The following is a 14,626-nucleotide window of genomic DNA, read 5'->3' as shown; positions in this document are numbered from 1 at the left end:
TTATGGCGCGAGTAATTGGTGCCGGTTTGCCGGCAATGACGGCTGGGGGAAGGGGTGGGTAGGGGAAGGGGTGGGTCTGCCGTCTGACCACTCAGTGCGCAGTTTGGACGGCCTGATGATCACATAACTAATGGTGCAGTAGCTGACTATGCAGGCTGAACTTTTCACGGTACTTCACCCGGTAGAACCTTGCAATTTGCGATGCGTTCCAGCCAATCCCCAAACCTTTAGCACCACACCGCGCCGCCGGCCGGTATCGAATAAGAAACACGACCGTCGCCCATGCCGTACAGCAGCGCCCGGTGGCAGGCTCGGCAGCCCCGGTAACAAATGGAACTGTCATTCGTTATCGGGCTGCACGCGGGCGACGGGTACACGGCACCGGCTGCGGGCCGAAGGAACAAGCAGGCTCGGTTAAAACCTGCGATAAGACGGCGCCTCAGTTGCTATGTAGGTATCCGGCGCATGACATGCAATATGTATTTACCTGATGGCTACACTTGATTTATCTGATAATTAAACTTATTGACCATTTAGAAATAACTCGATGGTCAATTCTGATGGTAGTTGGTCCTTGTGCAATGTGCATTGTGCACATGGTTCTAAGAGCGATGGCACAGTTTGGGTTTTTTCCACGACTTTTTTACCGGAAGACCGACAAGAGCGTCGCCGTTTCGTGCACTTATCGTTGATATTTCATCAAACGAAATGCACACAGCTTCTAATGGGCGAAATTAAATGAGAAGGGGACTGGTAGACTGTCCTACTATAACCCTTCTTTTGTCCAAGGAGCCTAATGCCAACTATAATTTTTGCCATCTCACCAATAATTTTAGGTGAAATGGCAAGGAGTCGTCAATCGAACCAGCTTCCCGGACTGTATGTTTGATGGAAAATAAGCATACCGGATGAAGGTGAGCTTATTCCATACTAAGTTGTTCATGTAAATGTGTCTTTCTTGTATTTAGTTCGGTAGCCTCGGTCCCACATACGAGCACCTGCAATACTGGCAACCCTTGGCTCTCGGCGCGCCCTGCCCTGCCCCCCGCGGGTGCCGGACGTGTGACCTAACCCTGCCCGGCCCTGCCCTGGCCTGCCCTGCTCCGCCCGTCTCACCCCGGCACGCCGTCTAGTCGCCCTGCCCTGTCCTGTCCTGCCCTGTCCCGCACTGCCCTGTCCCGCACTGTCCTGTCCCGCACTGCCCTGCCCTGCCCTGCCCTGTCCCACACTGCCCCGCCCTGCCCTGCCCGTCTCAGCCCGGCACGCCGCCTAGCCCTGCGCGGGCCATTACCCATCCGTTATGGCAACTGCAGCGCCTCGCCAATCTTTTTAATGGGTCTCTGTCGGCGGCGGCGTGCTGAGCATCGCTCGACAGACTGCTGAGCCGGTCACAGGGCGGGCTGACCGGCCCCGAGACAATGCAGAGCCAGCATCTGACGTCTGCAGGAGTAGGTGACGGCCATGGGTCACTAGACAGTCACTAGACTGTCATGAGTGGGGTCAGGGTTATGGGTCACTGAGCAGTGGGGACACGGTCAGGGGGCACCTGTCAGAGTGGGGTCAGGGTTAGGGGTCACTAGACAGAGGGGACACGGTCAGGGGCACCTGTCAGAGTGGGGTCAGGGTTAGGGGTCACTGGAACTGGGGACACGGCCAGGGGGCACCTGTCACAGTGAGGTCAGGGTCAGGGGTCACTAGATAGCGGGGACACGATCAGGGGTCACTAGACAGCAGGGGCATGGTCTGACGTCGCCTGACGCAGTGGTCACAGGCGGTCGTCCCCAGGATATAGTTTGCTCTGATTATAATAATATACTCGTACGTATAAATCCCAGTGGCAAAACTAGAAAGGTGTGTTTAGTCGTATGGTCAGGTGGATCCTGCTTAGCCTCGGCGTCGTGCGTTCGGACAGTCTTCGCCAATGCAAATGTTACCATTACGAGGACTGTTCTGGCCTCTGCCGCAGCCGACAAGGGAGGAGGACATAAAGCTTTTCTGTAAGTGGATAAATGAATTAATGAGATGTAGCCAGAAACTAACATAGAATGCACTGCAGTTGCACCTGATAGGACTTTCGATTTCATCGAAGAGAAAACTTTCGGAAGGAATCGGATCGAACGAGCTGTATGACAACTTATGCAGAACGTGTTGAAAAAAATCTATAAATGGATGAGGCAACATAACGTACTGCTCACTGCGTAGAAGATTGGGCTCACACTATTTTTAGGGCTCCTTTTATCGAATTGCATTGAGCTATGCATCGAGCGGCAAAATGCCGACCATCGATTGTCATAGAACTAAGCATCGGGCAGCGAAGTACCGACCAAAGCCGCTCGCGCGCTCCGATGCATCATACGCACCCCCACCCCTCACACACAGTGACCCAGTGTTGTGATCGTGACACACGCATACAGCCGGCCACCGACACAATCCTTTGCGCAGGAATAATGGTAGGGCACCGCACCAAAGGCGCCCGGCAACAAAGGAGCCTTAGACCGCCCGTGCCGAACCGCGCAACAATGGTCAATCAATGCAGCCGTGGCGGTGCATTTACAATGGAGACTGCACAGTGCGGCCGGCGCACAGTGCGGCCGGCGCACAGTGCTGGCCACGGAACGTCAAAACAGCGCGCAGCAGATTCTTCACATGGTCACAACATCCGAACAGCACAAACGTCCGCCAGTGTTCTGCCAGAAATGCCATTTTAATTCAGTCATTTGAGCTCTAAGCTTTTGCCTACGAGCATGCTTCCCCCTGCTGTCTTCAATGTTTCCACAATAGGTAACTGCTTGCGCCATCTCTACGTATTCACGAACACCAATATAATTTTAAACACCATAACAATGGCTCAGTTCCTTCCCTAAACGGACACAGAGAGCTGATGAGCTGATGTTTCGGTAGAGCCGATGTAGGAGATCGGTGACTGGGGTGCTGAAATCGCGACTCGACCCTGGGCTGATGCCAGCAGGAAAACGTCACGACTTGCTCTGCTGGGTGCTTCCACCATGATGTGCTCTGCTGGCGACTGGCAGCTGAATAAATTCATGTGTACCAGTTGAAGCACTGAAGTGGAATCTCCTGTCTCCTAAAAGGGAAAATGGAAATGCCGGAATTGCGCATGTGAGCTGTAAGAATGGGACATTGAAAAGAATGGCATGGAAAAGAAAAGGTGATGAACATGGTTTTGAAATAGCTTTGGGCATTATCGGGACTGAAACATGGGAGATGACTGCAATGTCTGTCCCAGGCAAGATCTGGGAAGAAAATGGCGGAGGGACGCGCCGGGATCGGCCACGCCTGATCCCCTGAGGCATCCTATGACCCCACCCTTTCCCACCCCTGCCATAGGGCCGGCCGCCGAGCGCTCGCGGCCGCCGGTGCTGGCTGGCCTTCTGGGCCGCGCTGAATAGGCGGTCCATAAATCAGGACCGGCGGCCGTGTAATCAAGACCGGCGGCCGCGATAGAACGCCGCGACCACTCATGCAATCGGAGGAGAGCCGGCCGCCGCCGGCCGAGGCCCGGACCTCAACACGACACGGGTCGATCGGGGGACTCTAACTTCACAAAGCTCATAGGTGGAGGGCGGGAGGGGAGGGGGTATGGGCAGGAGCTGTGGGCGAGTCCACGCAGAGGCCCATGGGGGAGGTCATAAGACTCGGCTGTGCAGAGCCGCAGAGCCGTGTGACGATGCGGCGACTGGCAGGCTTGCGCGCGCGGTCGGCCGGTCAGGCGAGCGGCGGGCAACGGTCGGCGGCGGCGGCGGCGGCGGCGGTCGGCGGGCTGCCGGACGGCGGCGGCGGCGGCGGGGCGGCTGCAGCTCAGTCGCGCGCGGGCGGCCGCGCCGAGAGGTCGCTGTGAAGTCCCGCTCGGTGTGGCTGTCGTCTGAGGATACGGTGTCGCCCGTCCCCTGCGGAGGGCCGCTGCTTCTGGGATCCCGTGCCGGGCCCATTCCGACCGGTGGCGGCTCCAACAATAGCGGTGTGATCGCGGCCGATTTATAGCGACACGGCGGTGATCGCTCTCAAGAGGCGAAGGATTCCGACCGGCCCGGTGGGAGAATTGCCGGAGTCGGTCCCAGGTGTGTGTTGGTGTGTCTGTGTGTCCCAGAGGGGCTGTGTGTGTGCAGCTGTCAGCAGGCAGCGAGTGGCTCTCCAGCCACCAGTCCCTGCTGTGATTGGCAGTGATACGGGTGGTGCACCAGTCGAGCCCGTGGTGGTGACACAGCGTGTCACGCCGTGTCAGAGTGTCAGTGACACGGGGTCAACTGTCAGTGACACCTGCGGAAGGGTGTGTGGAGTGTGTGCTCGGTGACAGTGGGTGCCATGAGTGGCTGAGTTCCGGCCTGGATTACGAGCGGACAGGACCACGAGCTCCGAGTCCTGAGGCACCAAGGATGGAGAACGGCGAGCAACGCAACACAGGTAAGACAGAAACTGCACGCAATCTGGTTGCCTTCTTCGTCTGTTTATCGCATTTTCTTATTCTTGCTGCATTTTGTATTTTACACTTCTCCTAAATCGGTTGAGTCCACTGACTGGCTGGAAATTAAATTGCTAACGATGGGCAATTTTCTTCATCCCCCTCCTTGCCCCTTTCTTTCTCTCTCGCATTGCAAGACCTTTTTGAAGCTCTCATAATCAATTTATCTACTCGGTTTCACTGGATATTGTGGTTGCATGATTTTGGAACTGCAATCTGCATGCATTCACAGTAGACGGTCCACCTTGCATGCTAGAAAATAATTGTCTGGCACATGGCGACCATCCAATAATTTTTCAACATCCAGTGCTGCACATTGCCATTATTTACGAGCTTTAACCCACTAACGCACAACTTCGTTGCTATTCCACACCAAATATTTCAAACTTTTTTAATGCTTTGTATTACATTTGTTTTAGAGCAAATGTTATACTATTATTGTGTTTTCCATAGGATTTTACGGGTAGAATTTAGAAAGAAAGCAAAAAAATGACGAAGCACTCTGGTGAACAGCATTATATGTAATATATTTAATGGAATAGCCTTCTGTTCAAAATTCTAAAAATTGCCAAAAGCTACCAAAAACACTTGAATATATTTCGGAGGCCTCCGAAATATATTCAAGTGTTTTTGGTAACTTTTGGCAATTTTTAGAATTTTGAACAGAAGGTTATTCCATTAAATATAAGAAAGCAAAAAGTATAATTTGGAATGCATGGAGCATCGCATGACCTGCATGAACACATGAGGTCTCCGGTTCAATACGTGCGCACTGTGCAGTTTGAACTGGGTGTGCAACTGTGCGGTCGACGGGAGCAGCTTTATTAGCCCTGATGGCCATCACTGTCATCATCCGTCATCTGCCGAGGGGAGCCACGTCAGTGACGTCACATCAGTCGGCTGTGGAACAGGTGCAGGTGATGGGTGCACTCAGGTGATAGACTCAGTGACCTCAGTCTTCGGGTACCGATGGGCCTCAGACCGGACTAACGCAGAACCACGACATGTCAACACCATACAGCAATGTATTTGCTGAATAAAAAGATCTGCTTGGTGTATGATAATGGGAACAAAGTGAGATTATTCGTGGGGCGATAACGGTGGAAGCATGACTGAATATTGAAAGTAAACAGATGCCTAAAAACAATACCACGTTCATTTATCATTAGGTATCTCTTATTTGCTACACTTGCAGTTCATACGTCATATGCTCTGAATGTGCAGTTGGGCGGGATGGAGATAAACTTTAGCCGCAGATGGATTGATGGTCCGTTCTAACCGCCACCTGACAGCTATAGCCTATAGGTTGTATATGGCAGGGTGGCCAGACCTCCACTGCGCCGTTCTACCCTCTGCCCCGTTGCCCCCACCCCGCCCTATCGCACCCTGTCCTGTAACTGCGCGGGCCCCAGCGACGCAGTTGGCCGATGAAAAGCTTCCACCTGCATAGACGCGATGAATTGGCCCACCCCAATAATGTGCGACTAACGCAGGCCTACGTAGTTGACAAAGTTCTGCTATAACTCATATAATATTCGCGCCCTTTCCATCGAGCACCTGGGCATAGATTTGGAAACTTCTAATTTATGTTTTATTTCAGGCATGGCTGCGTAAGTTTTTTTTTCACGGTGTTGCCTTTGCAAGTCACAAACGATGCTTTTGCACCTGTCCACCCTTTCATTGATATTTCATGTTTTGACTCCACCAAAAATAGATAATCTACATTTAAGCAAGCACATACCTCAGACCACATTCAGCAATTCTCTGAATTATGCAAAGTAAACCAAAAAGTGTAAAAGCTGAATGCCATGGCTGCACGACTCTTTTCCAGCAATACGTACGTGGCGCCATGCACGTGTTGTGACGCCCCGTCACGTGCCGTGAAGGGATTGGAAAGTCCAGGACCTGCTGTTTGGAGTGGCGAAAATCCAGCCATGGAATGTCCAGAGACGGCGTGCCGTTCAAATATGCAACAGAAAGGCGCCCGATGTCAACGGTTGGTGCGTTTGAAAAGTCACGGGCAGGAATGGACTGGTGAAAGGTTTGTTTGATTCATAAAGATTCTGATGAAACCTACGATTTAAAAGGGGGATTCAAAGATCGTACACCACAATTTGTTGCTACTTCCGTAAGTTTCAAGCTTTCGTTTGCGTCGTAACTATATATGCATGCGTCGTGAAAGTGGACTGTGTATTGTAATATCGCAAAATTTGTATTTAGTCGACAGGCAACAGAAATCATGGGAGGTCAACATCTGATCGACATCACGATATTCTGACGATTGACATTCTTCAGATGACAAACTTCTGGCGATGTTTAGCCAGACATGTCCGGTGCTTGGTCGAGTGGTGTCGCGGGACTCCAGACAGACGTGGTTGTGATCGGATTAGTCTGGAATCATCTTCACTCGTAATATACTCACATAACCTTTTGACGAGCCTCAGATGTCTGACTCTGGACTTCTAGTGATAGGACGTCTCAAACGATGAAACAAGGCGACCGAATATTCCTTGGACGGAGCGGAAGGGATACATTGCGAAACGCTGCTATCGGTGCGGATGTGGACGTCTGGAACGCTACAATCTATAATATAATATAGTATTTATTTATATATATATATATATATATATATATATATATATATATATATATATATATATATATATATATATATATATATATATATATATATATATATATATATATATATATATATATATATATATATATATATATATATATATATATATATATATATATATATATATATATATATATATATATATATATATATATATATATATATATATATATATATATATATATATATATATATATATATATATATATATATATATATATATAGTAGTCAAGCAGAAGCGGAAGCTGGCGGATAGGTGGCAGACGATGGTGAAAATGATGGTCATGCTGTCTTCCGGTACTCATTGCTACGCGTCACTTTGCAGCACACGTCACACCACAACTTTGGTGTGTTACACCACGTGCCATATCCCTGCGACAAATCGAGACTGTAATCGACCTTTACGACCAACATTGCCCTGTCGTACATCGCCATCGCCAACGCCACCGCCACCTCCGTCCCCATCGCCGCCATCGCCACCAACGCCACCGTCGCCACCGTTGCCACCGCCACCGCCACCGCCACCACACAGCTGACGCGGAAGTAGGTGTCCGGTCGGCCGGACCCGGCGTCCCGTCGGCGCCGCGGACGGCCGCGATTCTGCAGCTATATCGCTGCACCATCTGTTTGCGGTCGCTGGTGCGGTTGCGGTTGGTCGTGGCACGCCTTCAGAATCCAGGGAGCCATGAGATTATACCTGGCGATTTTCCGGGTGTCTGCCAGTGCTAATCCGGACGGGCCAGTCCAGCTTGTAGATTTGGCTGTGTGGGCTGGAGCGGCCGGCCGCCGCCGCCGCGGCTGTCGCTGTCGTGTGCGGCGTTTCGCTGCGGTCGGCAGCTCGGCCCGCCAGCTGTGGGGCCGGTGTCGCTGATACTGTGGCCTCCACCCCATTCCGACACGACTGTGGCTGTAGCACGTCTCAGACCATTGAGTTATGGTGTAATCGCTGTGCCAGACTCGAGCGGACGTGGCCGGTCGGGGCTGGAGGGGGGGGGGGGGAGGAGGGGTGAACACAACCCACTGAGGGGCGGGGCCAGTTTAATGTGGGGTAATAGGTGGGTTGGGGTGAGATTTGGGTTACCTGGTTGCGGTCATCAGTAACTTCATACCTGTCCAATATTCAGTGATTGCTGCCAAATTAGACATGCAGTAAATATTGGTGGCACGTGGGATGTGTGCTAAGCAGCTGGTGAAAACTCGTGGTGTAAACTCCACTTTACGACAGGCTGCCTATTTCAACCTTCACAACGCACGGGCAGCTTGCACAGTGCGCGGCCCAGCTGCAGCAGACTGCTCACACCGCTGCACCAAAGGCCCGCCGAGTCACGATCCGGCCAATCACACTCTGCTCCTTTCCCCTCTCCCTCCCCTTCCCCGCCTCCCCTCCCCTCCCGGCCCATCGCCCGTCGGCCGGCGCCGCCCGGTCTGTTTGTCTTTCATTTGGTCTCCCGCAGGCCGGCTGGCGGAGCTGTGTCTCTTCACTCTGCCTTTGGTGCGGCCCGCCCGGCCTCTGCATTCCTCGTGACCAACCCTTCCTCCCCACTCTGCCCCTGGGGCGGCCTCTGCTCTCCTCGTGACCACCCCTCCGCACGACGGGTGAGGCTGGTCGCCACTTCCTGCAGTATTGTCTTCTGCTGCAACAGAATGACAGCAGAGGCACTGTGGTGCACGGGATTCTACCGTGGCCTGGACAAAACAGCGGTGACGTTATTGAAGCTTTAAGTTGCATCGGATATTCTTATTTTAGATCGTGCCTTCCTTACAAAACACGAGGTCAAGAAGTGAAGAAAATTATCTTGCGTTCTAAGAGCGTACGAATTCGACCAGTGCTTTTTAAACCGATCTATGTATTTTCTCTCAAACATTTCTGGGTCTTTTCATCACCACATTCTGTCTCTTACCATGTTTTCTCTGCCGATTGCATCCCACCCAATCTTCTCTGCCAGATGGGCTGGCCGGGGGCGGTTCAACCGGCTCGAAATCGATGCCGTCCGCGCCGCAGGGGGCTCAATTTGGCCCGGCGATCGAGTCGGGCCCTGCTCACTGACCATCGAGCCGTCCTCAGCGCGATCATCAAAACCTTCTCTCAGATATTGGAGCCCTTCTCAGACGAAGGGATTCTCTGCTGGGTTTCGTGGCTATAATCGGGCAACGCAAAAAAAAAAAACGGACAGCCACTGACGGCTGGCAGACCGGCCGGCCAAAAGCTGCACTCTCAGCTACAAAACGGACTTTATTGGCAGTTGGTAGAGCTTTTCTATTGCGTCGTTCCCGATGGGGTTCTGTTACGAGGGAGAATCACAGTGGCTGAAGAAAACGGTGGTGTTCATATTATAGCTGACTGAAATTCTTCATACTGATAGGGACATGTATGCTTCTCCAACTTTCAAGCTGCGTCACGAAATAGAATCCTCTACTGCCTGTATCACGGAGCAGAGAGTCTCACGGGCTATCTCACGGAGCAGAATGTCTTATTGAGTGACTGCCTTACGGCGAAGTCTCACAAGGCTGCCTCACGGAGCAGCCGGCGCGGCGTCGTGGCCGTGTGTCGCGTTGTGAAAACAAACTCGTCACAGAGAGGGTGGCATGTGCAGACCAGTGGAGTGGTTGACGTCACCTGTATGGAACAGGACGCTACGGGGGCCGATCTTGGCCCTGGGCGGGATCAGATGGGACAGGCTGGTCGTTTGCGACTGCGGTGTATGCGGATTCCGTTCCTACTGCTAGTTCTCTCAGAAACCGAGCGGCTCCATGTGTTTCGCTCGCTGCACCTCGCTCGACAATCCTACCCAGCCCTACTTCCGCTGTAGCCTGGTCGGCAGCTCCGGAATGCAGCCAGTTCTTCAGTCCCGGCGGCCGCTTCTCTGACGGGATGTGCGTACGGCCAAAACTGACAGTTTAATCGCATCATCGTGCTTGTTAGCCGCCAGAATGCGCAGCAGCTAATCTGACAGGGTCTGCAAACTCATCTATCAACAGTTGGTCTTTAGCCGTCCGCTGAGGCACTTCGAGTGCGTACACTCAGTACAGTGAGTGTGAAATGTGTCAGATTTGACGGGCGTGTTTGCCCAACACTCACGTCACTTCTTGGCGGTTCTGGAGTCCTGCTGAGCTCCTATCCCTTCAACACAATGTGTGGTCGCTCAGTTGATGCTTAATGGCGTCCTTCCCATTCGACGTCCTTTCCGTTTCGTGTCCAGGAAAGCCCATGCCCGCGGTGACATGGCTGACTTTGACTGCCGACGCCGGTACTGGTGGGTCAGAAGGGACGTTTGAATGTTTGGCGTCGGAAATCACTGCTAACCAGCCCGACGGCGACGACATGACAGACCAGCTACAGGTTTTACAAGGGAAATGAGGACCGCTTCCCAGCAGAGGCCGGTTATCTGTTTCTGCGGAGCTCTGCCGGGAGTTTTGTGTGGCGCGTTGGTCAAATGGATGAGGCGCCAACCGACAGAGGGTATGTACATACTTATTCAACCAATAGGGCACCGGGAACGCGAAGCTGTTTTATTCAACTGGTGGTGGTTTGAGGATAAGCAGTTGAGGTAGCTCAGCTCATGAATCATAACAACGGCTTCGCCCGGGCCTTTCCAATGTCTTACCGCTGCCGTGTGATACTGAGGGAGTGGGCAGGCATCTAGACGTACAGTGGCAGGACCGTGAGCTGTGAGGCATCAGTTCCCTGTTTGTCGGGAACTGTGAGCTTTCAGCACCATGAATTGTGAGACAATCCGCCCACCGGGAACTGTGAGGTCTCAGTCCTGTGAGTTCTGAGATTCCCAGCGCCGAAAGCTGTGAGGCATCATCCCGCCATAAACCGCGAGCTGTTGGTTATCAGCACCGTGAGCTGTGAGCCATCCGAGCCGTCAGCAGCAGGCTCGGCCGGCGTCTGTTCGCCGTCAGCGGCGCAGATGCTGACGCTGCAGAGAGCCGACCAATCAGCACTCTGTTTATCGGTGGCGTGTTTCGGCGGCCGGTGCGGCGCCGGCTGACGCAGCTCGCTAGGGGAGCTAATTAGGCGCCGGCGGCGGACGCGGCGCGGTGGAGACGGAAGCGGCGCGGCGGAGACAGACGCGGCGCGGCTCTCCCACAATTGTCTCGGCGCGGCGCGGTGTGTGCCGTCCGGGCGGCGACACGCGATCCATCAGCAGCGGCTATCTCTGACCGCCATCGCTGACGAACAGACAGACGGAGGGAGATGGACGGAACACCGGGGTGGGAGACGGACGGAACACCGGGATGGGAGGCACAGGGAGACTGGACGGGGTGCTGGGGAGGGGCAGGAGACGGGACGGAACACCGGGGTGGGAGACGGAGGACGGAACATCGGGGTGGAAGACGGGAGGCAGAACGGTGTACTGGGAGACACGGTAGACAAGACTGAAGAACGGGAGACAGGACGGAGCTGCTGACTTGGGAGACACAGAAAGGCGAGACGGAGACACGGGGGGCGGGACAGAGTACTGGCCTGTGGGACCGACGAGGGCGGGACGTAGAAGGGGCCTGACAAAGGGAGCAGGACACATGGTGGGCTGGGCGATAGGGCACGATGTGATTTTCCCGATTGGGGCACCGTGTGAGCTCCCCTCTCGCTGGCCTCTCGTCAGTGTTCCTACCGCAGCGGTCCCATGTGAACCGTGCCGTCCGGCTCCCTCGCTCTGCCATCCTGTCGCGGAAGAGTGGCGGAGCGGCTCGCTCGCTCCCGTGTCTGGCATGTGATTACGGGTGGCGCGTCGGTGCATTCCTGGCGTTACTGATCAGACGCTTCTTCTGCCGCCGTGGGAGGGGAGGGAGGGGAGATGTAATCATCAGGTGCGCCCGTCTTAATCCTTTTTACACACCGGGGCGGGCCTCCGTCCGTCCCTCCGGCCGGCCGTCCGCCACTCCCTCCCTCCCTCCCTCCCTCCTCTCTCTCCCTCTGCCTCTCTGCTTCTCCCTCCCTATGTCCTCTCTCTCTCTTTCTCTCTCTCTCTCTCTCTCTCTCTCTCTCTCTCTCTCTCTCTCTCTCTCTCTCTCTCTCTCTCTCTCTCTCTCTCTCTCTCTCTCTCTCTCTCTCTCTCTCTCTTCGTACGCTTCTCGTTCTCCTCCTTTCTTCCCTTTCCCATTTCTTCTCGTTACCTGTCATCCTCCTCTCAAACTTCTTCACAGTACGCTATAACTCACTTGTTCACTTAAAACGCTAACCGCCTCACTCCGTCTGCTTTGCAATGCACCCGTGTCACTGGCCAACCGCTCAGACGCCCGACCCAACCGCAGAACGCCACTGACCGCAGAGTGCGCTGTTGCGGTCAGTCACACCGCCGCTACACGCCTCTCTAGTGTACCGCCGCCTTCGCCCCCGCCGCCACCGCCCCACCCCCGCCGCCAACGCCGCTGCCGCCGCCGCCGCTGCCGCCGCCAACGCCGCTGCCCCGCCTCCGTCGCCAAAGCCGGCCGCCCCCACCGAGCCACCCTATCCACCACTACAACCATCGCCGCTGTCCAATCCGATACGACCGCCAACGCCAGCGAAGTCGCCGCCGCAACTGATGTCACAGCCACCACCGCCGCCGCCCCTGCCACCGCCGCCGCCACCACAGTGCAGCGGCCGCCCCAGCCACAGCCGTGGCGGCTGCCGACCGCTGACAGCCCCGGCGGCGGCGGCGGCGGCGGCGGCGGCAGTACGGCCGTGAGCAAACAGGCACAGACGGCACGGCCGTCAGCCGGGCTGCACTGTAAACAGACGGCGGCTGCCGCAGATTAGCGGCCGGCCCGGGCCTCACCGTGCCCGGCTGCAGCGCCGCCGCCGCCCCCAGCACTCTCTCCGACACGGTCAGCAACTCTCTCCGACACCCACGGTACTCCATGCCTGAACTCTCGGTATGATTCCTCATCTGGACAGCACAGCTGGTGGACAAAAATTATGATTTTGTCGAAGCTAGCGGATCGTTACCATCATCCAGCTGTTGTGTTCATACCAAGCATGGCTGTAACGCTGAAGGCCGTGCACGTCTACGACATGCACGGCCTGCGGTCAGGTCACGGGCCATCACCCTTTTGGTGACAGCGAGTGACGGCTCCGGATGACCGTTCATCGCTATCGCTGTCAGTCATCGATCGGTCATTGGCCCTGGATGGAACTATGAGCCGTGAACCAAGCTGAGTAGCCATGGATATCGCTCCAAAACGACTCTGCAGAGGAAAATCCCGGAAGGCTCTCTGTCACCGCCGCGCCGTCACGATCAAAGCAGAAGGCTGGCTGAGCTGAGCCGAGCGCTCGAGGGCACTGCACGCCGCCCGCCGCGGCTGGCTGCATTACGGCTTCATTACGATGACGGCGGCAGCAACGCGGCTCCTTTCCGGTCGTGCCGACACTAATGACCGGCCGGATTATCCTGGAGGGGAGGGGCGGCGGTCTGCGCCTGAGGGGAGCCGCCGGCGCACGGCGTCAGCTGTCACCGTCGTCGCCGCCGCCGCCGCCGCTGCCGCCGCCGTCGTCATCACCACCACTGTCATTGCCGCCACCACTGCTGCCGTCACCGCCGCCGCTAGGCTGCCGTGAAGCCTCCTTTTTGCCGCTCGAGTGCCGCCCCGACGGCACCGCCCTCGCCGCCGCCTCCGCCGCCGCCGCCGCCGCCGCCGGCAGGTCGGCTTTCCTCGCGGCGGCCGCAGAGAAACAAACAATGGCTCGGCCGCCGCCGCCGCCGCCGCCGCCGCCGCCCCACTCCGGCCCTGCTCCGTTATTAAAATCCCGACAGCCGCCTCTGACGCTCACCCAAGTGCGAGCTTTAATGATAGGGAAGGCAAATTTAAACCGAGCCGCCGCCACCGTGCCGACGAGGGTCCGTCGAGAGGCACCCGTCGGGACCGTCGAGCCAACCCTTCATCGCGGGCGCGCCTTTGATGTTGAATATTTGATGCATTTTAAGCGGTAGAGCAGCCGCACGGGCGCGCAATCATGCGCCGAAATTTGCGTAATTGCGTGGAGCGCCACTCCCCAAGGAGTGGTGAGGTGGGATTGAGATGACGCGTGACACCGGTGCTTTCAGCGGCCTGAACGAGGTGATTGCCTGTTAGTTATTGCTGAGTAACCGCGCACCCCGCAGCGAGCAGATTGAGGCGCTGCAATCTGCAACATGATTCCTCTAATCTGTCATTAACGGTCTAATTAGGGTTCATATGATTGCTGCTTCATTAATGAAGCTTATGCATAAATTGTTGTTTAGTACCGGGGGATTATGGCGAATGCCAAATGCTGGTCGAGGGACAGGTGTTACAGCTGCCTGCACGACGCTCCTCGATCTACATATAGACAGCCCTACACCGATTAAATCTGATGTCATTGCTATTGCTGCACCCTAAACGTTTTACATCGACAGTTGAATAGATCCCCACGCTGCCAATGGTAGCTTAATATTAAGACATATTTTATATCTCCTGATCCATTTTTTTACTGATGACCGCTTTTGATCATCCAATAACCGCCTGATTTATTTACTGTGCAGTGATACATACTTGTGCCA

General features: G+C 55.0%; 1 protein-coding gene across 1 annotated transcript in view; it reads left to right on the top strand.

Moving 5' to 3' along the window:
* The first annotated feature begins 3,820 nt into the window (after window positions 1–3,820).
* LOC122387292 (polycomb complex protein BMI-1-B-like) overlaps window positions 3,821–14,626 on the top strand; it is a 49,681-nt gene continuing 38,875 nt past the window's right edge. Inside the window, exon 1 of the mRNA XM_043377389.1 lies at window positions 3,821–4,422. Coding sequence (XP_043233324.1) covers window positions 4,395–4,422 — 28 coding nt within the window. The 5' untranslated portion in view covers window positions 3,821–4,394. The remainder of the gene's footprint in view (window positions 4,423–14,626) is intronic.

This window comes from Amphibalanus amphitrite, unplaced genomic scaffold (assembly GCF_019059575.1).
Source record: "Amphibalanus amphitrite isolate SeventyFive unplaced genomic scaffold, NRLGWU_Aamphi_draft 000280F_arrow, whole genome shotgun sequence".
NCBI lineage: Eukaryota > Metazoa > Arthropoda > Thecostraca > Balanomorpha > Balanidae > Amphibalanus > Amphibalanus amphitrite.
The sequence above is the reverse complement of the archived record's forward strand: the minus strand, read 5'-3'. Positions and strand labels throughout refer to the sequence as shown.